Source organism: Dermochelys coriacea, chromosome 25 (assembly GCF_009764565.3).
Source record: "Dermochelys coriacea isolate rDerCor1 chromosome 25, rDerCor1.pri.v4, whole genome shotgun sequence".
Lineage (NCBI taxonomy): Eukaryota > Metazoa > Chordata > Testudines > Dermochelyidae > Dermochelys > Dermochelys coriacea.
In genome coordinates, this window is record NC_050092.1 from 12919303 (window position 1) to 12946641 (window position 27339).

Genomic DNA, 27339 nt, shown 5'->3' on the forward strand with positions numbered 1-27339 from the left:
CTCTGCGGCTCCCCTCGGCGACATACAAAGCAACGGGCTAAGGGAGGGGGGCTGACGGGAAAGGGGGCGCTGTCACTTTAAAGATGCAAATATCCAGCCAAGCGCAACATCGCCGCCGGCTGGGCCAATCAGGAGCCGCTCCTGTTTCCTTTTGTAACCACCACCCGCCAATCCCGACGGGCCCCCCCCCCCCCGGCGGGCCCCGCCCCCGCTCCAGCCCGGCCGGCTGCAGGGCGGGCAGGCGGCTGCCGCGGAGGCTCGGAGAGGTGAGTGCGTCCTGCCCCGGGGCCGGGCTGCTGCTCCGGGCGGGGGTGCCCCCCCCCGGGGTCCCGCCGCCCGTGAGCTGCCCTCGCCATGGGGAGCTGGGGGGGCCAGCTCGCCCCACTGATCCCCCCGCCCATACAGGGGGCCGCCCCTCCCCTCTGCGAGCCGCCTGCGCTTCTTCCCCTCCCCCGCCCGCGGCCGATCCCGCGTGGGGTCCCCCTCTGTGGGCCTGGGGTGCGCCCGGGGGTGACCTGCTGGTCTGAGACCCCTGGCAGGGACTGGCCGCCCCGCAAACCTCCCCCCTCGGGCTGGGGGGGCAGGTGCCTGTCCGTCATGGGAAAGGGAGGATAAAATGAATTCTGTGTGGGGCCACTTTCCCCTCCCCTCTCCGGCTGGTGTCAGTGCGCCCCCGCTCCAGATCCCCTGCCCCCCAATCCCCTCGTTTGGTGGCTCTGGGCCCCAGCCCCACTGAAGACAATAATCACACCAGCTGAGGGTCTGGCCTGGAAAAACCTAGTGTTTGTCATTAGCAGGCAAGGGCTGGGGGAGAGCATGAGCTGAGCCAGGTGCTAGGAAGGTGAGATGGGGGGGCTGGCAAGTGTGTAGCTTTGCTGTGAAGGCGCTTTTAATAATTTTGGCAGAGTCCCTGCGGCTGGGGGATTCACTCCCTGCTCCCAAGCTGCCTGAGCCCAGCCACCTGCCTGAAATTTTCCAGCCTTACAGGTTTGGGGCAGGTGTCTGTGCTCTCGGGTGAAGGCCGTTGGATGAGGACTCAGAAATGTGCTTCCCCCTTGTCTGATCCTTGCAGCGGATGCAAATTTCTCCTCCTGCGCTATGGGGGTGTAGAAGGATTTTAGTGTTTGTGGCGGGGAGGGGGGGGGTTAACTCCAGCCTTACTTGGCGTGCACGCAGGTTGTGATCCCCATGTCGGGTAAGCGGTTGCCCCTTGGCTGGCTTCAGACGGGTGCAAGATGCCAGCAGGTTTCTGCCTGTCAGGGAAGGGTAGGGGTGGGGGGGAGAGAACGCCTTCCCAAGCAGTTGTCTCTGTTGAAGCCTGAACGATGGCGAGGCTGTCAGGTTGTCTCCGTGGCTTGCGTGTGGGAGAGGCAGACCCGAAAGCACACCAGCTCACTAAGTGTTCTTCAGAGGCGCAGTTTAAACGTTCTGTTTCTCTTTCATCTGCCACACACATGGAAGCACGCGCCATTTGAGACCTCTGACGTGGGGCGACAGGGAGTGCTCGCTGGATGTGGTTTGTGGGCGGCCGCTGAGAGCGTTGCAGGGTTGAGTTGTGTGCTGCACACCCTCCGGAGCAAAGGGGCTCATGGGTGGCCGGAGCTCTCCTTGCTAATGCATGGATCCTCTCCTTTGAATGAAGGGCTGACGCTCAGGTGGGTGGAAACATTTTGAGCGGGGGGGAGAGCGGCTGTATGTGTTGGCATCTGGCCTGGGATTACCCATGGTTTCCTTGACCTGTTGCCTATGGAGCAAGTGGGTGGTGGGTCCTTTGAGGTCCATCGTGGACCTCCAGCCCTTCCTGAGATGTGTCCGCAGTGACCTTCTTGCATATTTCATTCCCTGGGATGCTCAGGTTGTCTGGATCTTGTGCCCTTTGTCATCTCAGTTGATGAGGATCCTTTGAGAGTCCGTGTGGTGACTGGATCCTGGGAAGCACCGTTGCTGGGGCTGGTGCTTCAGGCTGGCGGGGCTGGCTGTGTGCTTCCTGCCCCTCTTTGACGAGCTCCAATAATGTTACTGCTCATCTACCATTCTGGCTCCCACCTGCTCTGGTGCTGATCCGAGCAGGGTTTGAACCTGGGATCTTCAGCCCAGACCTGGGTGAGCCAAAGGGGTAAGGCTATTAGCTGGTAGCAGTAGTAGAGTGTTATCCTCCATACACCAGCCACTAGAGGGCAGCATACTGCCCACTTTGCAAGCATGGCACATGCTATGTGGGAAGTGCTGCCATGTCTTGCTCTAGTCTTACGCTGGCAGAGTAGGACAGGGTTGGCACGCAGTGGCTCCCAGATCGGGCCATCCATGGTTGTAGCTAAGGGAGGGCCCGTTTACCTCCTTAAACCTAGGTGTTAGATCTGCTGAGAGCTCGAGAGCCCTGCCTCCCCTCAGCAGAGCTTCCAGGCCAGTTCTGAAACCCCGCACCTTGAGCCGTAAAGCTCCTAGTTTGGGACTGTCGATGGGAAGGGTTGAAAGCCTCGTGGGCCGCTTTGTTCCAGCCTCTCCAGTGTTCCCGTGCCCCAGAGGGTGGGCGAGGGTAGTGGGAAAGGGCTCGCTCTGCCCCTGAGAGCTTGGCTCAGCGATGGGGCATGTTCTCCTATTGCAGCTTCTCCCTGCGTGCGGCTGGATCTGAGCCGGGGAAAGCCTGCTATGCCAGTGACTGAAGGAAGCTGACTGGCAATACCGGACCTAGAGCCCTGGCAGGCCTTGTGCCCTGGCATTTGGGAGGAGGCAGGGCCAAGCACTGACCGGGGGTGAGGGAGCTTCTTGATGCAAATTTGCTGTGGTACCAGTTGCCTGGGGAGGTTTGGCAGCTGCTCCAGGAAGGGGGTGAGATCGGGGCCTGGCGTGCTCATTTCCTGCGTCCACGCAGGAGGTGCTGGCAGTGCCAGGCTGCTGAGACGACCGCTTGTTGTTTGTTTCTGTGTTCATCTGCTCCAGCGCACTGCCCGGTTCCTGCCAAGCCCGGTGCCCGCAGGTCCAGCCCTGCGTGTCTTCCTCTTGCATCTTATTCAGGCCTTGCCCAGAGTGGCAGCTTGGCCTGGAATGACCCCGTGGAGCGGTGCAGCTTCTGTTGCTAGCTGGGAGAGCTGAATTCTGCCCCCCCCATTCCCCCAGGGCTGAGCGGTCCAGCTGGGCACTGGGTTCCAGGAGACGTCTCCCCATGGCTGCAACATCTGAAGATGTTTGGTTGGTTTGAGTGGGGCGTCTGGCAAATCAAAGGCAGGCGTGCGCTCGTGTGCCTAGAGCAGGGACCTAGGGATCGGGGGAGCTGGGGGTTGGAGTGCCTGTGCCCTAGAGATCAGGGCATGCATGGGTGTGGGAGAGCTCCTGGGTTATGGCTCCAGGATGGGCTGGCAAGCAAGGTGCCGCTCCCCCCGTCTCTGTCCCCTCCTCCACTGCTGGGGACCGGGGAGCCCTCAAACCAGCGCCCTGCCCCACCATCCTCTCGCCCTCCGCTTGCGGCTCATCCTAGGATGTGGGGCTGTGCTGGGCTTCTTGATGCTCGTGGAGGGAAGGCTGCTGGAGCGGCCCTAGCTGGGGAGAAAGGACCCAGGCATCCAATTCCGCTGCCAGGTGCACACAATGAGACTGATGTCACAAGCCCCTCCCTGCGAGCTTCCGTTGCCAATGGGAGGGGTAACTCTGGGCCTGCACCCCCTCTGCCCCCCCCAAAAACTGGACCAAGTACCCTCGAGAAGGTACAAGTACCTTGAACCAAGTACCCTGCCCTAGAAGTTGCTGGTGGCATACGGGGGGGGCCAGGCCTTGGGTTAGCAGGGGGCAGCGTTCGGGGTGGGGGCCTGGTACTGAGAAGGGCAGGGGGGTGGCTGGAGGGGGGGTATCCCCATGTTTAAGGCAGGCTCTGTGCTCCCTACCCTAGAATCATAGAATCATAGAATATCAGGGTTGGAAGGGACCCCAGAAGGTCATCTAGTCCAACCCCCTGCTCAAAGCAGGACCAAGTCCCAGTTAAATCATCCCAGCTAGGGCTTTGTCAAGCCTGACCTTAAAAACCTCTAAGGAAGGAGATTCTACCACCTCCCTAGGTAACGCATTCCAGTGTTTCACCACCCTCTTAGTGAAAAAGTTTTTCCTAATATCCAATCTAAACCTCCCCCATTGCAACTTGAGACCATTACTCCTCGTTCTGTCATCTGCTACCATTGAGAACAGTCTAGAGCCATCCTCTTTGAAACCCCCTTTCAGGTAGTTGAAAGCAGCTATCAAATCCCCCCTCATTCTTCTCTTCTGCAGACTAACAATCCCAGCTCCCTCAGCCTCTCCTCATAAGTCATGTGCTCTAGACCCCTAATCATTTTCGTTGCCCTTCGTTGTACTCTTTCCAATTTATCCACATCCTTCCTGTAGTGTGGGGCCCAAAACTGGACACTACTCCAGATGAGGCCTCACCAGTGTCGAATAGAGGGGAACGATCACGTCCCTCGATCTGCTCGCTATGCCCCTACTTATACAACCCAAAATGCCATTGGCCTTCTTGGCAACAAGGGCACACTGCTGACTCATATCCAGCTTCTCGTCCACTGTCACCCCTAGGTCCTTTTCCGCAGAACTGCTGCCGAGCCATTCGGTCCCTAGTCTGTAGCGGTGCATTGGATTCTTCCATCCTAAGTGCAGGACCCTGCACTTATCCTTATTGAACCTCATTAGATTTCTTTTGGCCCAATCCTCCAATTTGTCTAGGTCCTTCTGTATCCTATCCCTCCCCTCCAGCGTATCTACCACTCCTCCCAGTTTAGTATCATCCGCAAATTTGCTGAGAGTGCAATCCACACCATCCTCCAGATCATTTATGAAGATATTGAACAAAACGGGCCCCAGGACCGACCCCTGGGGCACTCCACTTGACACCGGCTGCCAACTAGACATGGAGCCATTGATCACTACCCGTTGAGCCCGACAATCTAGCCAGCTTTCTACCCACCTTATAGTGCATTCATCCAGCCCATACTTCCTTAACTTGCTGACAAGAATGCTGTGGGAGACCGTGTCAAAAGCTTTGCTAAAGTCAAGAAACAATACATCCACTGCTTTCCCTTCATCCACAGAACCAGTAATCTCATCATAAAAGGCGATTAGATTAGTCAGGCATGACCTTCCCTTGGTGAATCCATGCTGACTGTTCCTGATCACTTTCCTCTCCTCTAAGTGCTTCAGGATTGATTCTTTGAGGACCTGCTCCATGATTTTTCCAGGGACTGAGGTGAGGCTGACCGGCCTGTAGTTCCCAGGATCCTCCTTCTTCCCTTTTTTAAAGATGGGCACTACATTAGCCTTTTTCCAGTCATCCGGGACTTCCCCCGTTCGCCACGAGTTTTCAAAGATAATGGCCAAGGGCTCTGCAATCACAGCCGCCAATTCCTTCAGCACTCTCGGATGCAATTCGTCCGGCCCCATGGACTTGTGCACGTCCAGCTTTTCTAAATAGTCCCTAACCACCTCTATCTCTACAGAGGGCTGGCCATCTCTTCCCCATTTTGTGTTGCCCAGCACAGCAGTCTGGGAGCTGACCTTGTTAGTGAAAACAGAGGCAAAAAAAGCATTGAGTACATTAGCTTTTTCCACATCCTCTGTCACTAGCTTGCCTCCCTCATTCAGTAAGGGGCCCACACTTTCCTTGGCTTTCTTCTTGTTGCCAACATACCTGAAGAAACCCTTCTTGTTACTCTTGACATCTCTTGCTAGCTGCAGCTCCAGGTGCGATTTGGCCCTCCTGATATCTTTCCTACATGCCCGAGCAATATTTTTATACTCTTCCCTGGTCATATGTCCAAGCTTCCACTTCTTGTAAGCTTCTTTTTTATGTTTAAGATCCGCTAGGATTTCACCATTAAGCCAAGCTGGTCGCCTGCCATATTTACTATTCTTTCGACTCATCGGGATGGTTTGTCCCTGTAACCTCAACAGGGACCCTGCTCTGCCTGAGCTGAGTTTAATGTTTAAACCCCAGCCCCTGATGTTTAAACCGGGCAGACACGTCTGGGTTTGGGGACTTCTGTCCGCAGGCCTTGCTGCTCCCTGGGGGCCGGTGCTGCTGGACCTGATCAGGCTCCCGCCCCCCCCCCCCCGGTTTGCTTTGTTCCTTGCGCTCTGGGCCTTTTCCATCTTCTGTGCGTTAATTTTAGTGCTTGTGAAATGGAGAGATTGGCAGCGCAGGTGGGTGTTGTGCAAGCTTCTCTCTGCAGCAGTTTGAATCTACCCCCGTCCGCCTCTGCTGATGGCCCTCAGTCCTGACCCACGGCCCCCTGCCCTCCCAGCCCTGCGCCCTCCATGGGCTGGCGCTGTACGTCTCCCTAAATGCTGCGCTGACTCCAGCGGGATGTGACCCCCACCCCCGCTCCAGCGTGCGCTTGTGCCCCCTGCAGGTCAGAGCTGGGCAGCGTGAGTCTGGCACCAGCTCTGGGGCACCCCAGAGGAGTCACAAGCAGCTAGGGCCTCTTGATCCCTCTGACTCCCTTCCGTGCTTCCAGGTGACCAGCGTCTGCCGGGCCTGTGCTGGCGGAGATGGCACCAGCGCCGACAGGTGCCCATCACCATGTGGCTGCTGTACCATGGCATGAGCCAGGCCTTGCCAACCTCTGTGGGCGGTGTGCATAGAAGATCTCGGCCTGCCTGGCAAGGTGGGGGTGGGGGCATTGGGAGACCTGATTCTGGGGTCTTATGGCTGAGATGCAGAGCTCCAGAATGCAGCCTGCGTTGACCTGGTGAGAGTCTGCCCTGGGGAGCTTCCGTCCCTTCTGCAGCTCCATCCGGGGGCTGGGTCCATCCCAGCCTGCTGTGGGGGTTCCCTGCTCTTTGGTGTGTGCCAGGTTGCTGGGTGCGGTTAAACAGCTGCCATGTTCCGTCCCAGAGTTGGCTGCATTTCACCAATAAGCAGGGGTCACGTTGGCCGAGGCGCGGGGGGGGAGAGGAGGGACTATAGAAATATGAACCCTTTTGTTGGCAGAGTGCCCTCCAGGCTGGGAAAGGGGGCAGACTCCGACCTCCCCCCCACACCCGCCAACAATTGCAGCAGATTCTTGCCGACCCTGGGACGCCAAAGCCCATCAGAGAAGAGGGCTGGTGGAGTCGTCCCCTCTGCCTGGCGAGGGGCCGTGCAGGGGATGCCATGGGTGCATCGGGAATCTCTGTGGCACATCTAGGGTAGTCTGGCTGCAAAGCCCATTCCCCATTTGGTGTAAGGGGGTGCCCAGCTGGCGTCCCAGCATTGGGGACGAGGGCCCCTGCTTTGATTGCTTCCTAGCACTGGCGGAGGAGTCCCTAGTTTCCTCCCCCTGCTGGGCAGGGCAGCAGGACTGATCCATTTCCACACTGGGTTGTTGCTCCCAGAGTGGATTCCGCTCCGCTCCCGTTTGGGTCCCCCTCCCTGCTCCTGTGCCCAGCCCCACATCTGCGTGCGTGCGTGAGGCTGCCGTGGAGAGACAGGGCTAGCAGGGATGGGCAGCTCCATCTAACTGGGTTTCTCTGGTAGAGCGGACGGTGGTGGTGGGGGCGTGAGCCTTCAATGCCAGGGGGTGAGTATGACTAGGCCGGAGGCAGAGGGGTGTGGTGGGTAGAGCATTGGCCGGAGACTCAGGAGCTCTGAGTTCTGTTGCTGGCTCTGCTGTGTGACCTCAGGCAAGTTGCTTTCCCTTTCCATGCCTCAGTTTCCCCTAACCATTCTTCTCCTTTAGAAAGTGCCCTGGGCCCCGGGGATGGGAGGTGGTAAGTGTGCAGAGCAGCCCCACGTGTGTGGGAGGGGCAGATGTGGCTTGGCGGGGGGGCTGGTTAGGAAATGCCCTGAGTTGAGACCTGCCCATTTGTGTCACATGCCAGAGGAGCGGGGGTGCCAGGCCGGGCCAGGGGTGGGTGGGGGCAGCAGACACTCACAGGTGTTGGTTCTGCTTAACTGGCTGGTGGCCCCCCCGGGGCCCCCATAGCGGAAGTGGTGCTGTGCTAACTTCTGGTTTCTCTCTCTCTCAGCAGCACTGGGTCCCCCAGGAGGACAGAGCTGAGGATGAACCAGCCGGGACTGTGCGCCCGTCAGCGCTGGGTGAGTCTGGTGGCCCTGGGGGGTCCACGGGGGCTGGCCCTGCTGCAGATGGGGCCAGGGCTCAGCACCGGGGCAAGAACTGAGCAGCTTGGCCCCCACCCCAACCCCAAGGCCCGAAAGAGAGAAGGAAAAAACTGAGCGTGCAAAGATTTTCTAGTTTCCTGTTTTTCTCTCCTGCACGGAGGGGGAGGGGTAGGCTGGGAGGAGAGCTCAGGGGGCTGTGAATGAGCCTAGGGGCTAGGGCTGCCCCCATGGTCTGCGGTGCTGTGCTGGGAACTAGAGACCCCAGGCCCACCTCACGGCGCTGTGGGAGCAGGTGATGCAGGGGACGGTTACAGGCCAGCCAGGTGTGCCCCCACTCTGGGCTAGAGAACTAGGGACCTGGCAGGCTGTGAGCGTCTCTACAAAGTCATGCTTGTGCCTCACCTTGCTATATGGCCCAGGGATCCCCTCTGAGCTGGGGGCTCCAGCAATCTGGCAGAGTCAGCTGAGAGCCAGGACTCCTGGGTTCTCTTCCCCAGCGCTGAGAAGGGAGTGGGATTTAGTGGCTAGGATGGGGGAGGGAGGATTGGGACTTGGGACTCCTGGGTTCTGTTCCCGTTTCTGACTCGCTCTGCAACCTTGGGCAACTCCACGCCCTGTGCCTCTGTTTCCCCATAGGGAAGGTGCCCCAGGCATTAGGTGGTTTGGTGAGTGCGCTGGGACGCTGCAGGCGGAGGTGCTGGGGGAGAATGGCAGAGCCTCATTCATTATTCAGCCGCGTATCTGGTGTCAGCCCTAGCCCTCGCCCTGGCCGCATTCCTGAAGCGTCCAATCCCTGGGTCCTCGCCGTGACATTTAGCACCTGCTCGCAGCCTGGCGCTGATCAGCCCTCCTTGTTGGCTTGTGCCAGCCCCGAGGGAGGCTCCCTGCATGGTGGGGACTCGCTGCCAGGGTCCAAAACCTCCTTGGGTTTGGAGAGAGCCACCCTGCACACGCCACCCGATGGTCCAGGGGCGTCTGGGCGGCAGGGCCGGCCCTGTCGAGGAGGGTGAGGACAGGGCAGTACACGCAGGCACGGCCGCTCTCCGGGCTCCAGCGAGTGTGGGATATAAAGAACAGCCCGTTTCCATGGATACGGCAGCGATTAGTTTTTAAAAGAAACATGCACCCTGTTCCAAAGTGCTTTGCCCCCATTAGACCCTGGCTCTGCCCCCGAGCACCACGCGGGCGCGGCTTGTCCCTGCTGGCCTGCGGGGAGGGAAGGGAGGCTGGCTGGTCCTGCGTTGAGTGGGGAAACTGAGGCACTGGGCTGCACTGACTCATGCAGGGAGTCGGTGGCAGAATCCGAGGTGGAACCCAGGACTCCCGAGTCCTAGTCTGCAGGCTGTCCTTGTGAGGGGCTCTGTGCCTTGGGGGTGGGGAAACCGAGGCACCAGAAGAATTAACCATTACAAGTCTGGTAGAGCTGGGACTAGAACTCAAGAGTCTAGAGTCCCAGCTCCTTCCAGCTCTAACCACTAGATCCCATTTCTTCCTGGAGTTGAGAATAGAACCCAGGAGTCCTGACACCCTGCTTGCCTTGCTCTAACCTCCCAAGCATGTTCCTACCCTTGGAGGATTATGTATCACACCTATTCCCCGGTGTCCCCATGGGCCTGTCCCCTTGTTGTCTCGTTAAGCAGCTCTTCCCTCACCCCCCCGCCCCCAGCAGAGATCTCTCCGTCCCGCCGTGCTCCTTGTGGGGCGTCGGGAAGAAACCTGCCTCGGCACCACCTGATCTCTGTGTTTGCTCCAGAGGCTGGAGAGCTGAGCTGCAGGATCCGGGAGGGAACGTTGTCCCGCCCAGTTCCAAGATGTCCTGTTTTGGGGAGCATTTCTGGGTAAGTGTCTCCTTTGGGGGCATGGGGGAGATTCTGAGCTGTGGGGTTCGAATGGAGCTGGGTTGTTTCTTAGTGTCCTTGGAGAGATGGGTCCTGTCCATAAACCCCAGAACTGACGGAGGAGCAATTGCTGGGGAAGGTGGGGGCAGCCCAGATGGAGGGAGAGCCAAGCAAGACTACATATCCCAGCGTGCATTGCTCCTCCTCCATGGCTCTGGTCCGCTAGTGCTGGCGTGGGGATGGATCTGTTCCCATCGGACAGGGCCCTTCCCGCGGTGGAGCACTGAGGCCCTGGTCCGGAAACGGATCTGCGTGGAGGACAGAGGGCTACATTCCTTCTCTGGCTCCAGCTGGCGCTTGCTGCCTCCTTGGGTCCCAAAGCAGAGCTGGGCCCCGACTGCGGCGTGAAGGTCTGTGTCGGGGTATGTGCCTGGCTCGGACAGTGTCATGCCCCGCTCTGGCTGGGGTGGGGCTGGCTTAGGAGGCTGGTGGACACTAGCTCTGGAGTCTTATTCCCATTACACAGCTGGGAAACTGAGGCAGTAATTTGCCTGAGGTCCCGCTGCAGATTGGTGGCAATGCTGGGAAGAGAACCCAGGAGTCCAGACTCCCCTTGCACCGGACTCTAACTCGCGCTCCTGCTCCTAGGCTGTGCTGCCCCTCTGCCAGTTGGAAATGTGGGGCTGACCATCCCTGCTGCAAACTGGCTTTGAACTGGGACTGCCCCGTGGGGTGGCAGGGCGGATGTGGCCCAGGGGACTGAGCGCAGATCTGGGAACCAGGGAACATAGGTTGTCCCTGGTGCAGAGCTGCGGGAAGGGGCTCCCCGAACGATTGGGCTGTGCTGGCCATGGGTATGCTGGCCCGGATTTCCCCGGCTTGGGTGGCTCTGACCATCTGGTGCATTGTAACACCCTGGCTGGGCTTCCCCCCCCCCCCCCCCCGCGCCCACTCTGCCAAAAAAGGGGGATTTCCAGGCTCTGTGCTCTCTGCTCTGCGGATGTCAGGGGGGTGTTCTTTCCTCCAGCCATGGGAAGTTAGGGGCTCTCCACTTCTGCAGCTCACTGCTGGGAAGGGAAACAGCCCCGGGAGGGCTGCGGAGTTGCCGAAATGCCTTGGTGATGGACGCACATTGTGCGGGGAGATCCGGGCCCCGCTGCTGCCCTGCAGGCAGTCCCCTCCTGGCCCTGGAGGCCTGGCTGCGCTGGGGAGATTTCTAACCGGCGGGAGTCGTGATGGGGGAGACCTGCCCCAGGTACAGGGGCAAGGAGCCCATTAGACTCTGGGCGGGGGGTAGATGTGGAGAGAGCACAGATCTGGGAGCCTGGAGATGGGCTATGAGGCCACTGGTTCTCCTCCGTGTGGACTGCTCCGCTGTGACTAGCTGGGGGGCGTTTGCATGGCCAGAGAGTGGCATGCCTGGTATGGCTGCAGGGCACATGCCCGCTGCTGTCCAGCCCCACTGGGATGGGAGGGGGAATCCCCCCGCTTGTGTAGTTGGGGGTGAGCCGTGAGCAGGTATGGGTCACTTCCATCTCTCGGGGCCTGGGCTGGGTGGGTCTGGCTTGGGCGCGAGCCGATACCTGCCTGGTCCAAGTGCGCCCAGCCTGGTGCCGCCTGCCTGCAGCCATGCCTCGCTCAGCACCCGGGAAGTGTGTGGGGGGTGTCTCTGTTCTTCCCCCAGAAATGATGCCCCCCCTTGCATTCCTCAAACCAGATCCAGTTTATAAGCAGGAGGGTAAAGTTGTAGCTAGGCAACCCCATCGCCCGTAGCAACGGGACCCAGGTGCTGGTGCCAGCCCTGTGCACTGCTCTCTCCTTGCTGCCCCAATGGCTCTGCCAGGCGGCTTTCTTAAAGCGACAGCGCCCCCTCCCCGTCCCCCCACCCGCACCTGGAATCTCCAGAGGCAGAGGTGTGGGGCAGGGGGCTGCCAAGGACATGGGGACTGGATCCGGGCCATGCTGACTGCAGCCCACCTCGGAAAGGCCATGGGGTGGATGGTGTGTGCCAGAGCTGGGCCTAGAACCCAGGAGTTCTGCCTCCCATGCTCAGTGCTCTGTGCTGGGGCGCACGTGGGTGCTGGTGGTGCAGGGAAATTGCCAGGGGGCTGCCAGAGTGAATTGCCCCCCCCATCATTCCCCATTGGGTTCAGCCCCAACCTCTGATGACAGAGCCGGCTGCTCCCTGCCCCCCTCTCCTCGCACACAGGCCTGGGAGCTAAGGATGCCTGGGGTCAAAGGCTGCCCCTCCCACCTTGCACTGGTCACTTCCCTGCCCTGTGCCTCAGTTTCCCCATGGCTGTAACACGGGGCTAGTGATGCTGATTTGGGAGGGAGTGGGGTTGTGAGTCTTCATTAACTGCTGCATCTCCTTTACCCTCCTGCCCCCCACCTCTGCCGTGGCTATCACACCCCACTTCTTACCCAGCGGGGGGAGGGATCAGATTTCCCCTGGGCCACCCCTCCCTGACGTCCTGCGCTTCCAGCCTGACTCACCAGCAGCTGTGGCTGCTGCTTCATGGGGTGCTGGGTGTGGGGCGGGAATGGGCTGTCCACGGGCACTCGTGAGCTCACCCACGGGGTGCCCACAGCCCCCCTTGGTAACCGGCCCAGGATGTGGGGGGCTGGTGTGTTCCAGTGGCATTGCCCACCCATCCCCCTTCTCCTCTGCTGCAGGATGTGGCCCCCCCCCCCCGACCAATGGGCATTTCATACCCATATCCAGCACAGAGCTGGGGAGCACCGCCACCCGGGCCTCTTCCCTCTCTGCCCAGCCCTGGTTCTGGTGCCTGCTGCCTGGCTGGGGGAGGCTCCAGGAGGAGCTGAGGTAGCGGGAAGGTGCATCCGTACCACCCCCATCCCAGAACGTGACTGGGAGCCCTCCCAGCTGCCCACCCATGGCTGGCACCACATGCCTGTTGGAGCTTGGCACTGAGCAGGTTCCCGTCAGCCCCTCTCCCTGCACGGCGCTGCCCGGACTCCTGCTTTCCTACACAGCGGCTGTGGCTGGCACGGACCCCCCTCCCACATTGGGGGGGTCACTAATCAGCCTGCGGCCACATGGCTGGTTTGTTTACAAGAAGGCCAAATGGGGGGGGGCTGACTTGGGGGAAGGGTTGAAATAGTCCAAGGGGATCCTAGAGCTGGGGGAGAGCAGCCCCATGGCACCCCGTGCTCCTGGCGTGAGTGCTGGGGAGGGCTCGCAAATGCCATTCTGCCACTTTGCCCCCCATGGCCACTGCTCTGCGCTAGTGGCCACTGGGGGCTCCCTGGCAAATGCTGAGCTGGGGGGTGGGCAGAGTTCAGGCCTGGCTGTGTTTCCCTGCCACCATGGGGCAGGGAGAGCTGGGGCTGTGGATCGGGCAGGAGGGAAGGCACTGGGCAGCGACTGTGGGGGGGACCCCCCATGGGGTCCTGTCTGGCCTGTAGGCAGAGCCAGGGACCCCAGATGGCCCTCCCCTGAAGCCCACTGGAGAGCGCCCAGGGATGGGGGTAGGGTCTGGGCCCGGTGGTGCTCTGCCCCCTTCAATCTCTGCTCTCTGCCGCCCGCTGCAGGGAGAGAAGACCCAGGGCTTCGACGTGCTGTACCACAACATGAAGCACGGGCAGGTCTCCACCAAGGAGCTGGCCGACTTCATCCGCGAGAGGTAGGGCCGGGGGTGCGGGAGGGGCACCTGGGCCCTAGCAGCGTGGCGCTTCCTGCCCCCTCCCTCCACAGCCGCCACGAGGGGGGCGCTGGTGTTGCCCCGGCTCCGGGCCAGCGGGGAGCTGGTGCTCGGGGCAATGCAGTCCTGTGCCCTGGGAGTGGAGCTGAGCCCCGCCAGGGCCCTGGGGCTGTCTTGGCCCTTCCCTGGCGTGTGGCAGGGCAGTGCCCCTTCCCCCGCCAGGTGCTGCCCCCCGGGCACTGCCCATTTGCTCCCCTCATGCTCCCTCCCCTCTCTTTCTCTGCTTCCAGGGCCACCGTGGAGGAGATCTATGGCAAGTCCATGGCCAAGCTGGCCAAGATAGCCACCAATGGCACGCAGCTCGGGTGAGCGGGGCAGGGCGTGGGGGGCAGGGGACGGGGATGGGGGGAGTGGCCGGGCCTGCGTGTCTGAACCCCGTCGCTGTGTGAACCTTCTGCTGCTGGAATGCCCCCCCTCCAGCCGTGTGGGGCCTTGCAGAGATGAGGGCTCCCCTGTATCTTCCAATTCCCCCATCCACTCCCCAATCCTGGCAGGAGCGCCTTTGGACCCACTCAGCTCTGGCCACTGGGGGGTGCCGATGGGACTGGAGGCTTCCCACTGCCCACAGACCCAGTTGTCCATCCCAGGGTGGTGCAAGGTCCCGGGCGGGGGTAAGGGGGGGGCCTGCTCTCAGCGCCTGCGTCTTTGCTCCGGCAGGACTTTCGCGCCGCTCTGGGAGGTGTTCCGGGTCTCCTCCGACAAGCTGGCACTCTGCCACCTGGAGCTGGTGAAGAAGCTGCACGACCTGCTCAAGGAGATCGCCCGCTATGGGGAGGAGCAGGGCAAGGTTCACAAGAAGGTACATGCCGCCCCGTCCCGGGTACAATCCCACCCCTTACGCTCGGGGCTGCTGTCAGCGTGGCTCCCTGGGTGCCATGGGCTCAGGGAGCTGGGAGCCCTGCTTGGGCATCTGCCGGCAGGGGGTGGCTGCACCTGGCTCTCGCTGGGCCAGTCGCCCCTTGCCTGGCAGGCTGAGATGCCAAGGGCTGAATGGGCCCAGAAAGCCAAATTCCCTGCTCCCCACCAGGGGGCATCCCTGGGACAGGGACATTTGGGTTGTGGGGGGAGTTCCCTTCCCTCCCCATCTCCAGGCCCCTCTCTTGCCCCCCCAGTCCAAGGAGGAGGTGTCGGGGACCCTGGAAGCCATCCAGCTGCTGCAGGGTGTCGCCCAGCTGGTGCCCAAGTCCAAGGAGAATTATCACAGCAAGTGCTTGGAGGCCGAGCGCCTGCGTCGGGAGGGAACCAACCAGAAGGAGATCAACAAGGTACTGGGGGTGGGCGGCTGGCAGTGTGGGGGGAGAATGGGGCTGTGGCCCATCACCCAGGGGTCTGACCGGCATGGGAGGGGCTGGGGTGATTGGGGCAGGCAGTGCCCCATTGATGAGTGGGGACTGCCCCGATGCCCGCTCACCATGGCAGGGCAGAGCAGCTGAGCCCTTGCTCCCAGCTCCCACCCCCTTTCTGTCCTGCCCCTGCCAGGCCGAGCGGAAGTCGAAGAAGGCGGCTGAGGCCCTGCGCTGCGCGGTGGAGAAGTACAACGTGGCCCGGGCCGACTTTGAGCAGAGGATGCTGGACTCAGCCGTGGTAAGTGGGGAGGTGGGCGCAGAGGCAAGGACACATGGGGGGAGGTGGGCATCAGTGGGGTCGGGAGGCTGTGGGGGCCAAGGGGCAGCCACGGGAGGGTGTGGGGGCAGAGGGAATCTGGCTCGAATCTCATTCGGGGTGGGGCGGGGTGGGATGGTGATGGGACTGGGAGGGGGGCAACATACTGCAGGGGTGCAGCTGGGCTGGGGGGGCCTGAGAGAGACGCTGTTGGAAGCTCCACCCTCTGCACAGATTCCCCCCCCCCATCTAACTGCTCCACACCCCTGCCCCTCCGGCAGCGGTTCCAGGAGCTGGAGGAGATCCACCTGCGCCACATGAAGGGGCTGATCAACTCCTACTCGCACTCCGTGGAGGACACGCATGTGCAGATCGGACAGGTGCGCGCCCGGGGGGGGGTGTTCAGTGGGGGTGGGCTGAGGAGAGAGGGGTGGGTGCGTGTAGTGGGGTGGGGGGGTGGGCTGAGGAGAGAGGGGTGGGTGCGTGTAGTGGGCCGGGGGGGGCGAGCTGTGGAGAGGGGGGCGGGGGCGTGCACCAGGGCCGGGGGGGCGAGCTGTGGAGAGGGGGGCGGGGGCGTGCACCAGGGCCGGGGGGGCGAGCTGTGGAGGGGGGGGGCGGGGGCGTGCACCAGGGCCGGGGGGGCTGAGCTGTGGAGGGGGGGGCGGGGGCGTGCACCAGGGCCGGGGGGGCTGAGCTGTGGAGGGGGGGGCGGGGGCGTGCACCAGGGGCGGGGGGGGCTGTGCTGTGGAGGGGGGGCAGGGGGCGTGCACTGGGGCGGAGGGGCTGTGCTGTGGAGGGGGGCGGAGGAGCGTGTACTGGGGCGGAGGGGAGAGCTGTGGAGAGGGGGATGTGCAGGGGGGCGAGCTGTGGAAAGGGGAGCGGGGGGTGTGCAGGGGGGCGAGCTGTGGAAAGGGGAGCGGGGGGCATGCAGTGGGGCATCAGGTGTTGGGGGGCAGTGGGAAGGGGGGGTGCAGGAGAGGGCCGCTGTAACCCCCACAATCTCATCCTGCCCGAAGGAGACGCTGCTGGGGGTGGGGAGCGAATGGGGGAGGAGGGTCTGGACAGTCATCAGCGAGATGAGCTCAGCAGCCTGAGCTCTTCCTCCTGCCCCCCCCCCAGGTGCACGAGGAATTCAAGCAGAACGTGGAGAACATTGGCATCGAGATGCTGCTGCAGAGATTCGCCGAGAGCAAGGGCACCGGGCGCGAGAGGCCGGGTGAGGGCACGCGAGGGAGGGGCTCGCTCTTGCATGGGGCTGAGGGGCGGGGCTTGCACTGTTGCATGTGGAGGGACGGGGCTTGCTCTTGCACACGTTGCACGGGGCCAGGGGCAGGTGGGTGAGCGTGGGCATCTCTGCCGGGCTGACCCCTGCCCTGCTCTCTGTTGGCAGGGGCGCTGGATTTCGACGAGTGCAGAACGGCCCCAGCGCAGGAAGGCAAGTACGTCTCTGCAGCTGGCAGCCCCGTGGGTGCTGGGGCATCGCCTGGAGGGAGGCGGCCACGGGGGCAGGGGAGCTGGGACATTGGGATCATCCCTGGGGAAGGGCTCTGGGCGGGCAGCGGAGGCGATCCCTGCGGGGAGGAGCTGGGAGCACCCGGGGCCCAGCTGTCCCGGCTCGGGGGGCCGAGCCGTCTCCGGGGGGAAGAGGGGCTGGATCTGCGCCAGGAGCCGCTCACCTGCTCTGTCCCCCGCAGGGCCCAAGAGGAGCCTCAGCAAAGCCTTCCGCATCCCCGGGCTGAGCCGGAGAGACCGAGAGCGAGACACTGTGTGAGCCCCCCCGCCCCTACTGCTTCTCTTCCCCTCCTGCCCCCTTCTCCATCTCCCCCACCCCGGGCCCGCCTGTCCATCCATCCTCCCTGCCTTGCTGGGCTTCTTTGGGCAGGTCCAGGGGGTTTGATTCTCTCTCTCTCTCTCTTCCCCCAGGGAGTCCCCAGACACTGACTTGGTGAGTAGCTGCCCTGGGTGACGCGCTGCCAGCTGGGGGGAAGTAGGGGGTGGATCCGGCCTGGTTCCTTCCTTCACTGGCACCTGCCCATGGTGCTGCCAGACTCTCTAGGGCCCAGCAGCTCTTGCTAATGTGGGGCTGGGCGGTGTGTGCCTGGGGCAAGTTCGGGGTGGGGCGGGGAGGAGACCCCTGCCCCAGGGGTTCTGCAGCACTGAAATCACACATTCCTGACCCGCAGCACCCTGTTGTCCCAGCCCTGGGCTCCCCCCAGCTTTGCCAGCGCCCCTCAATCCTGACCCCCAGCCCCTGCTGTCCCCCTCACTGGCAGGCCCGGTAGATGCCCCTGGGATTGAATGGGTGATGGAGGAGGGTCCCTCCTGGGCAGGGTGGGGCATGTGGCCTCTAACCCCCCTGCCCCCCGCTGCATTCTCCCCCCCGCAGACCTGCCCGGATGTGGACGAGGAGGGATTCACTGTACGGCCTGACATCAACCAGAGCAGTATCCTTGGGCTGACTGGCAGGGCGAGTGCCAGGATGGGGCCCAGCTGGGGGTGGGAGGGGCTGGTGGGCTCAGCCCCTGGTTCCCTGGCTAGACAGTTCCTCTCCTGCCTGGCAGCGCCCGGGTCCATATCCTGGGGGTCGGGGGCAGAGGTGCCAGGCAGCCAGCCCCCCTGCTTGGCCGCACTAACGCGCCAGGGCAGGAACTCTGTCTCCAAACCCTCTGCGCCGGGGGAAACAGGCTGGGCTCAGACCTGCTGGCCCTGGAACAGCAGGGCCTAGGCCGAGCCCAAGAGATGTAGGCTTGGATCAGGGGAGGACTCCCCTGGTTTTGTGGCAGGGAACCCCAGCCTGGCAGGACTCTCCCCTACAGATCCACGCCTGGCATAGGCCCTGTGAGCTAGGGGCACGTGGTGTTGCCCAAACTGGCACTAGGGGGCCTTATTGGCACTCAAGACCCCAGCTGGGATCCGGGCCCATTGGGCCGGGTGCTGCCCCAAACAGCTTGTGGCCTGATTAGACCCAGACCCCGCTTCACAGATGGGGGAAGCTGCAGCTCAGTGCTGCAGGGACCTGCCCAGGGACCCTGGGGGGTTGGGGGTGGAGCTGGGAACAGAACCTAGGGGTCTGGGGGGCCCAGCCCAGCCTGGCTGCTGATTCAGGGCTGATGGAGGGGGAACCAGTTAGGCTGGGCAAGGGTTTGGCGTCAGGCCATCTGGTCCGGACTCCTGGGTTCGATGCAGTGAACTGGGGTGGAGGCAACACCTAATGGGCGACCAGGGCAATGGCAGGCAGGGGCCCAACGCCACTCCTGTCTGGGGGCTTTTCCCTTGACCCCCGCTCAGACTTGGGCGGGACCCACGGCTGCTCATCCAGCGACTCGGACTACGAGGACGAGGACGAGCCCCGCAAGTTCTACGTCCGCATCAAGCCCCTGCAACCCTGCGACACCGCTGGCAGCGGCCAGGCCGCTGTGGAGCAGCTCAAGGCGACGGTGGGGAACCTCCCCCTGCCCCCCAGCACCGGGGTGAGAATCGGGGGAAGCAGGGGACCTCTGGGGTGCAGTGGCATGGGACCAGGGGCTGGTGACTGGGAGGGAGCAGTGGTGGGGCTGGGGGGGAGTGGAGTGGAGGGGGTGGCTGTGGGTCTGGGAGGGCAGGGGTCGCCATGGGGCTGGGGGCTGCAGGGCTGGGCTGCTAACTGCTGCCCTGGTGATCCCCCCCCCCCCATCTCCCTTGTTCTCTTGCAGGGCACAGTGAAGAGACAGGCCTGCAGTAAGTGTGGCTCAGCTGTTCTCTTCCCTCCCGCCCCCCCAGCTCTGAAGCAGAGGGTGCTGTAGGGGTGGACAGTGGAGATGCTAATCCCGGGTGGGGTGGGGTGGGGTGGGGTGGGGGGAGATTGTTGTGGGTACAATGGGCCATGCAGCAGGGGAGGTCCACACAGGGTGCCTGAGCCTCCCCCACCTTCCCAACCTGTCTGGGGAGACGGGTGCCAATCCTGTCCTGGCAGCGCCCCCCAGAGGCTGGCTCTGCACCCCGGCCCTCTGGGCAGTTCTGAGCTGTCCTTTGCACAGAGCAGTTTCTGATGGGCGGTCTTAATTTTGTGAGGACTCAGCCAGATCTCCCTCCTCCTAGCTCCGGGTGCCCTGGATAACAGGGGGCTGCCCCTTCCCCATGACCCCAGCACTGCTCAGCCCCTAGTGACTCTCCCATCTGGATGCAAGAGCATGAGCCCTGCTGCAGGAGGCACTGGCAGGCATTGTGATCCCCTCCCGGCCAGCCTTCTGAAGAGGGGGGGTTATTTCTCATTTTGCTGTGTCGGGAGCTGTCCAGGTTCCAGTCCCGGAGCCCCAGTGTTGCCTTCCATCTGGTTATTCCCCAGGGCACTTGCCGGTAGTGACGACTGTCACAGTGGATGTGGGCTCTGACATGGCCCTGGGTACAGGTGAGGCCGTGATTGGAAACAGTGGTGGGGAGAGGGGGGCAAGGAGGGAAATGTGGTGCTTTGCAAGTGCCACCCCTGTGGCCACAGGCCCCGCCCTAGCGTGCTAGAGTAGCTGGATGGTTCTTCCCAAAGGCTTGGCAGTGACGTGGTTAATACTGAGATCAAGGTGACCATCGGTCGGGGTCAGAGTTAACGCCCGTGCAAGAGGCCTCGGGGCAGCACCCCATCCCCGGTCCTGTTGGTTCAGCCTCTCTGCAGACTCAGGCAGGCAGCCCCAGAAGCTTTCACCAGCCTGAGGGGAGTTGGTGGGGCTGACTGTGTGATGGGTGGGGGCTGTGGCCAGTCGCTTGGGGATGGTTGCGGGAGGGGTGCGATGGCTCTGGGTGCTGGCTGGGGGCTGGGTCCTGGCTCAGATCTGTCTCCTTTCCTGCAGGTGACGAGTCTGGGAAGCTGCAGCCCCCCCACCCTGCCGTATGGACTCCCAGGTACCGGGGTACCCTTGGCGTGGGCAGCGAGGGCTCATGGGGAGGGATGGACGTCGGGGTCTTTGTATGATGCGCCTGCTCTCCGGAGCACCAGCGCCCGGCAGCTGGGGTGGTTTTGGGACCGCATGGTCAGCTCGTGGTGGGGGCTCCCATCCTCGATACACCAGCCCTTCCCAGGCCCTTCCTGTGCTGGAGCCCCACGGGGCTGCAACGGGCCCCCTTCGCAGCAGGGCCCACCCAGCCTGGCCTTCCCCATGGCTAACGCTGCCAGAGCCCCAGATGTCTGGGGCTGACGCCCTGGGGCACAGGATGGGGCCAGGAGTGACCGTGTGCGCGGGGCCCCACTGATCTCTCCCTACTTTGGTCCGTCCCCAGCTGCGCAGGGAAGCCCCGGCTGGACGTAGCCCCTTCTGCAGCCCTGTTCGGGCCCCCGCTGGAGTCTGCCTTCGAAGCAGAGGATTTCCCAGGTAGGCGTGATCTGCCAGTGCCCACCTCACAGGAGGGGAAACTGAGGCACAGCGGGGTGGGGCAGTCCCACAGTGTGTGAGACAGAGCTGGGAATAGGACCAGGACTCCTGGGTTCTGTGCTCTGGCTTCAGCTTGGAGCCAGGGCTCCCCCCCGCTGGCCTTTCTGTGCAGTGCAGCCCCTGTGCTGAGCTCTGCGAAGCTGCTCTTTGCCCCTGCCCTTGCCGGCTCCCTCCGGTGGCGCGGGGCAGCAGGCGGCTCTGCGCCAGCGGATCCGTGACAGGAAGGTCACCCTGTCTCCACAGCCTCCCGAGCCTGTGGCCTGGGCTCCAGCCCGTCTCCCTTCTCCTCCTCGTCTCCAGAGAACGTGGAAGACTCGGGGCTGGACTCTCCCTCGCATCCCCCCACGGGCCCCTCGCCGGACTCCAGGCCCTGGACGCCCCAGAGCCCCCTCGCCAGATGGCCTGCCAAGGGCTCCCCGAGGCTCCAGGAGGAGCGGGGTGCCCTGCCCCCCACGACAGCTGCCTCGGAGGAGCAGGGCGCCTGGCTGCCCCCACCCGCCAGCCCCACGGCGTGGCCCCGGGACAACCCCTGCTTTGCCACCTTCGGCTCAGAGCCCAGCGGGGAGGACTCGGGGACGGGGTCTCGGCACGATTCCCACTGTCCCAGCGCCACAGCCCCTTCGCTCGACCCCTCCAGGGACCCCCAGGCCTGGGTGGCCAGGCCTCCCAGTCCTGTCCTGGACCAGGCCCTGCAGCCCTGCAAGCATGGGGCCTGCCCCCCCTCCAACACCTCGTCCTCTCTGGTGCCCCTCAGCTGCAGGGAGCCCTCCGGCCCCTCCCCGTGGACTCCCCAGGGGCCCGGCCCCAGGCTGACAGACAGCAGCACTCCGGCCATTCCTGAGCTCCGGGCTGAGCCTGGTGAGTACGGCCCGGGGGGCTGTGAAAGGACTTGCCTCTCGGCTCCCTGCTTCCCAGAGCACGAGAGTGGGGCACTGCGTGGAGTGGTGACCCTTTTCCCCCCCTCCCCACAACTGCTCTTCCGGTGACCCTCAATTCAGTCCTGCAGCCCCCTGAAATCCCCCCCGCTATCCCAGCTCTGGGCTCCCCCCAGCTCTGCTGGTGCCCCTCAGTCCTGACCAGCGCCAGCCCCACTATTCTCGCTCCAGGTCTCTCGGGCACTGGCTGATCCGACCCGCCTGGCGCTCTTAGTGAGGAGGAAACATGTCTGTTTAGACGCCAGGCTGAGTCGCTTCCCCGCGTGACCCAGCTCTGGTTCCTGAGCTCCTGGACCGATCCCTCTGAGCGCCTGGCCCCGGCAACGTGGCTGGGGGGCACTACTGCCCCTGCGTCCCCACCCCACAGACACCTCCCATGTGCCTCCCCTCCCCCCGCTCCCAATGCCATGGGATGGACCCTGCCCCACCCCCGCCTCTCACTCCTGCCTTGTGCTTCCGCAGAGCCTCCCCCTGCGCCCGCCCCACCCAGCACTGCCCCCAAGGTGGCCCCCCCACGGCGTTCCAGGACGAAGAGGCCCTCGACAGGGCAGGCCGCCTGCAGCCACGGTGACCCGGTGGGTGGCGCTGCGCTGTGCTGGCAAGGAGCCGGGGTGTGTGTGGAGGGATGGGGAAACCGAGGCACGGAGCGAGTAAGTCACTTGTTGTCCAGGGAGTTGGGCAGAGCTGGGGTTTGAACCCCAATCACCTGAGTCCCAGCGTGGGGCTCTGCAGGGATCCGGCGTTGCTGACCCTTAGTGGGGGCTGGGGAGTGGATCCGCAACTCTGCCCGAGCTGGAGTTGAAGTGAAGCAGGCGGGAACCTGAGGAATTTTTCAAGTGTGTAGAGGCGGATTCAGGCTAAAGGCTCCTTCCCCCACCGTGTGGGGTTTGTCTGTGTCTGAAGGGAAAAACCAGCCATGACCAACATCAAGGGGTCTCCAGGGTGGCCGATCTCCGGCCGTCGCTGAGATCTCGGAGCAGATGCTAGCGCACAGACCACCTGGGGTGGCTGGTTTATCCTTTATGGCAGGGGGCATATGCTTTCCTGGGGAGTCTAATGGTTAGCGGTGGGGCTGGCACTCCTGGGTCCAGGAGGGAAGTGAGGTTTGGTAGGTAGCAGGAGACTGGGACCCATTTCCAGCTCAGTCCTGACCAGCTGGATGGCCTGGGCAAGTCTGTGTCTCATCCCATGCCTCTGTTTCCCCACCTGTAGAATGGGGCTAATGATCCTTCTCCCATTTGCAAAGTGCTTTGGGATCCCAGGCCCTTGGATTCTCCCATCCCCTCCTTGCCCTGCTGCCGGGTTAACCCATCCCTGGCCTGGATGGTCACGTACTGCCCTTCGTTTTGCAGTCCCGCTCCCTGAGCCCCTCTCCCCTGTGGAATTCGGGTCCTTCCCACTCGGCTCCGCCCAGCCTGGGTGAGCGCAGTTTCTTCACGGTCTCTCAGCCGGCACTCGGTATGTACCCCGGGGGTCGCATGGGCCGGGTGGGAGGGTAGGGGACCGGCCCCGAGCATTGGGGTGGGGGTAGGGGGTGAACCTGTGGATAGAAGGGAGGAGACCCAAGCTGGGGGAGGGAAGGGGGAGCTTTGGGCTGGGATTGAGCGGAGGCTCTGTACTTGACCCCACCTCCCCTCTCGCCCCCCAGGGCTCTCCCGAGGCCCCAGCCCCGTGGTGCTGGGATCCCAGGATGCTCTTCCTGTGGCAACTGCCTTCACTGAGTACATCCATGCTTACTTCAAGGGCCAGGACCCCGACAGGTAAGGTGGGGGATTGGGCCCAGCCTCATTTACAGCCTGGGCTCCCTGAATCCAGGCACTGTTGGGCCCAGCCTAGAGATGCCCTGGTTATGGGGAGGGAAAGAGAGACACAGCTTGGAGGAGCGCCAGGGCTAGATATCTGCCCCGAAATCTCATGTGGCACTGGGGGGGGGGGGGGGATAGGGGCTCACTCCCTCACTCCCTGCCCCTTCCCACAATCCTGCTGGGCACTGGGGGGTGGATCTCCCATCTCTTCCCCCTCGCGACCCGCCCCCCGCTCCGCCGTGGTGCCACACTCAGGGCAGACCGTTGGGAAGCAGGGCTTGCCCCTGGGATTCCTTGCTTCGATTTCACCAGCTCACGGAGTCCCAGCCTGTCCCCTGGGGTGCCCTGCTCTGTCTCGCCACCCAGGTGAGATGGTCCCTCCCGCCAAAAATCGCAACAATAGGCAGGTTCCTCCCAGCCCCAAAGCACCAGTCGCTTGCCCCAGGTCAGTTGCACCTTAGATCTGGCACCGAACCCTTGTAGCCAGTCTGATCCTAGATAATCTAAAGATTCATTAACTAGGAAAAGGAAATGGGCGAGCTATTGACAAGGGCAAAGCAGGCAACAGAGATGTATTCAAAGCAGTTCCAGTCTGGCTTCCAACGGAAGCTTCTATGATAAACAAGTTCTGTGTGTCCTTTGGGGCTAACCCAAGCCAAGCCCTGGAGATCTTCTGCTTCTGCCTAGCAATCCTTCTCCCCGGAGCCCAAGCAGTGTAAAAGATCCCGTTCCTCCTCGTTAGGGCTTTCGATTCCTTCCCAGCCTTGTGCTTCGAGCTGCAGGGACTCACGGGCACGTCTCCTGCTGTGGTGGGGGGAGCCCAGGCAAAGTCTTGTCCTCTGATGTCCCATGCTGGTTGGTCTGCTGCGGGTGGGTGGGCCTGGACCCCTCTTGTGGGAGGCTGGTATCTGGTTCTCTCCAGGCTGGTGCTTTGCAGCGGTAGAGCAAACATGTGGGATCTGGCTGCTTATAACCCTAATCCCCCTCCTGGCCCCACCAACATGCCAAACCTGGCCAGGTCCAGCCCCAGGTAAGTCAGGGCTCAGGGAAGACCTAGGGGCCTTGGCATGAGCTGGGACCTGGTTTGCCAGCGTCACACCCACATTGGGGTGACTGGATCTCCCGTCCCCGAGCCCCAGGGAATTGTGGGAATGGGGTGGGGGGAAAGATGGGAGATCCGGCCACCCCATTGTCCTGGGGGATTGTGGGGATGGGGAGATCCCCCTCCCTCCATTTCCACAATCCCCCGGAGGCTGTGGGGGGCTGGGCTCTCCTCGCCTGTTGCCTGGGCGGGGGGGCTCTGAGTTAACGCCTGGCTCCCCCACAGCTGTCTGGTGAAGATCACTGGCGAGCTCACCATGTCCTTCCCCGCCGGCATCGTCCACGTCTTCAGCGGGAGCCCAGCCCCGCCCGTCCTGAGCTTCCGCCTGCTCAACACGGCACTCATCAAGCAGTTTCTGCCCAGCGCCGAGCTGCTGTACAGGTACCGGGGTGGGGCCAGCTCGGCCACAGAGCTGGGGGGCGGGAGGGGGCGGGGGCTTTGCTGGGGCTCTGAGGCTGCCTCCCAGCCAGTCTGACCTGCCCCTTTCTCTCCCGCAGTGACCCGTCCCAGAGCGACCCCAGCACCAAGGACTTCTGGCTCAACATGCCGGCGCTGACCGGGCACCTGCAGAAGCAGGCGGAGCAGACCCCGGCCGCCTCCTACTACAACGTGGCCCTTCTCAAGTACCAGGTGAGGTGCCAGCAGGGAAGTTCTGCCTGCTCAGGATCCCCCTGTCGCCAGGCAGCGCCGTCAGGACTCCTGGGTTCTCTCCGTGGCTCTGGGAGGGGAGTGGGGTCTAGTGGGTTAGAGCAGGGGGGTGGCTGGGAGCCCGGGGAGTGAGGTCTATTGGTCTAGAAAGTGCCGGGGTGGGGGGGAGGCTGGGAGTCAGGACTCCTGGGTTCTCGCAGGGCGGGGGAGTCTAGGGTGGGCTGGGAGCCAGGACTCCTGGGTTCTACCCCGGGCTCTGGGGGGGAGCAGAAGCTGTTCCCAGCCCCACATTGTTGCTGAGGCGCCGGCCCCTCAAGCCGCTCTCTGCTCCCCTGGCAGTTTTCCAAGCTGGGCCCAAGCGCGGCCCCCCTGCAGCTGGCCGTGCGCTGGGACTGCACCACGGCGGCCACCCAGGTCAGCGTGGAGTACGGGTACAATGCCAGTGCCATGGCCACGCCCAGGCCCCTCACCAACGTCCAGGTGCTGCTGCCCGTGGAGGAGCCGGTCGCCAATGTGCAGCTGCAGCCTGCGGCCAGCTGGTGAGAGCTGGGGTGGGGGCGGCTCAGGCCTGGGGGAAACTCGGGAGGGCATGTTGGGGGGAGGGGGCAGGAGGCAGCTGGGAGCCCCGAGGGGGAGGAAGGATGGGGGGCAGGAGGCTGGAAGCCCCGGGGGGGGGGAAGAGGGATGGAGGAGGGGGGACAAGAGGCAGCTGGGGGCTATGGGGGGAGGAGGGATGGGGTGCAGGAGGCAGCTGGGAGTTCTGTGCGGGCGGGGAAAATCAGGTAATGGCTGGCGCTGTGTGTGCCCCCAGCCCTTGCCTGGTGGGGTGACACCCCCCCTGGTCTCTCTCGCCCCGCAGGAACCTGGAGGAGAAGCGTCTGTTGTGGAGGCTGCTGGACGTTCCTGGGGCCCCGGATCATGGCGGTGAGAGCTCTGTGCCTCTGGCAGGTTTTTTGGGGGGGGTCTGTCGGGGGGAGGGCTGAGCCTCCCTTCCTCTGATGTTGGGGCAGCCAGGGGCTGCGTGTGAGCTGCAAACCCATGGCCCCTATGCCCACTGGCCATAGCGGCTCCTGGGGGGGCTGCAGGTGGCTGGTAGCTGGGTATGGTGCCTCCTGCTGGCCTGTTGCCAGCTCCTGGTTCTGAACAGGGTTTGCTGGGTGAGCTAAGGGGAAGGGGGTGGCTCTTGGCACCCCCAACCCCAGGGTGTGTCAGCCCCCCCCCCCAGCTCAGTGCTCTGGAGTCTGTTTTCCCCCAGGGTGGGCAGGGTCTGAACCCTCAGTGAGATCCTGAGCCCCGTCTGTCTCTGTGTTGGTCCCCAGGCTGCGGCCACCTCTCCGCCAGCTGGGAGCCCCTCTACGGCCCCAGCAAACCCAGCCCCGTGGCAGCCCAGTTCACCAGCGAGGGCAGCACCCTGTCGGGCGTGGAGGTGGAGCTGGCGGGCAGCGGGTACAGGATGTCACTGGTGAAGAAGAGATTCGCCACAGGTAACCGCAGGAGCTGGGCACATCACTGGTGGGGGCAGGGACGACACTTCCACCTGATTGCACGTGGAGAACTCCTCCCACTCCTGTCCATCACTGTACCTCAGTTTCCCCTCTCATCCTTTGTTTAGATTGGAGCTCTTTTTGGAGCCAGGGCCTCTCTCTCTACAGGGCCTGGCACGATGCAGCCTGATCTGGGGTGGGATTGGTAATAAGCTGTACTAACAAAGGGATCCCACGGAGGGAATACGATCCGAGCACAGGGGCGTGGAGGAGGCTGGGTAGGTGGGGGGGCCTATATCGGGAGTCCCCGGTGTCTGTCTCCGCCTCTCACGGTTGTTTCCTCCTAGGCATTTATCTGGCTGGCTCCTGACCGGCTGCGCTCGTCCCCCTTGTTCATTCCTGGTTTTAAAGCCGCAGTGGACGTTCGCTCGTTCAGCCATTTGCAGCCCTGGGGGTTTCTCTGCTGTTGGATTTTTAAACACTGGAACAAAGTCGGATCTGGGGGGAGGGGAGTGGGGGGGGTCCGGCCCCTGGCCCGTGAGACTGGCTGCCACAGGTGGGAGGAGTGATGCTGCTGGGATCATGCTGGGCTGGAGGTTTGGCCCCTGGACGGGCTGACCGGCTCGAGAATTGCACTGGACAGAGAACAGCCCTGCTCCCTGTTAGCCTAACTCCGGCCCAGCTGGGGGCTCCCTGCTCATGGAACAGAGAATTCCACTCTCCC

At 63.1% G+C, this 27339-nt stretch overlaps 1 protein-coding gene across 9 annotated transcripts; it reads left to right on the top strand.

The window, feature by feature from the left end:
- Positions 1-237: 237 nt before the first annotated feature.
- On the top strand, positions 238-27124 carry FCHO1 (FCH and mu domain containing endocytic adaptor 1). Of its 9 annotated transcripts, none has more exons than XM_043502744.1 (30): positions 1335-1655; positions 7984-8053; positions 9831-9915; positions 10976-11170; positions 13471-13562; positions 13871-13945; positions 14298-14439; positions 14753-14905; positions 15120-15224; positions 15524-15622; positions 16362-16458; positions 16633-16677; positions 16937-17009; positions 17166-17187; positions 17629-17686; positions 18531-18712; positions 18935-18959; positions 19510-19629; positions 20063-20114; positions 20490-20581; positions 20885-21499; positions 22039-22151; positions 22929-23034; positions 23225-23336; positions 24709-24864; positions 24981-25113; positions 25471-25670; positions 25991-26055; positions 26451-26615; positions 26963-27124. In XM_043502744.1, exons 3-30 carry the CDS (start codon positions 9889-9891, stop codon positions 26983-26985), a joined length of 3342 nt encoding a protein of 1113 aa, XP_043358679.1. In that variant the 5' UTR covers positions 1335-1655; positions 7984-8053; positions 9831-9888; the 3' UTR covers positions 26986-27124. The 9 variants fall into 9 exon arrangements, with proteins under 9 accessions (XP_038239763.1, XP_043358682.1, XP_043358679.1 ...); XM_043502743.1 differs by having other exon boundaries at positions 19567-19629; positions 22039-22226; XM_043502745.1 differs by having other exon boundaries at positions 1338-1655; positions 19567-19629.
- Positions 27125-27339: the final 215 nt, after the last annotated feature.

What these genes read in the sequence shown, in the direction of transcription:
- FCHO1 (XM_043502743.1), top strand. Translation starts at nt 9,889, where the DNA reads ATGTCCTGTTTTGGGGAGCATTTCTGG. An exon ending in ACCAATGGCACGCAGCTCGG is followed by an intron (nt 13,946 to 14,297) that starts GTGAGCGGGGCA and finishes TTGCTCCGGCAG; the next exon opens with GACTTTCGCGCCGCTCTGGG. An exon ending in AGTCCCCAGACACTGACTTG is followed by an intron (nt 17,188 to 17,628) that starts GTGAGTAGCTGC and finishes TCCCCCCCGCAG; the next exon opens with ACCTGCCCGGATGTGGACGA.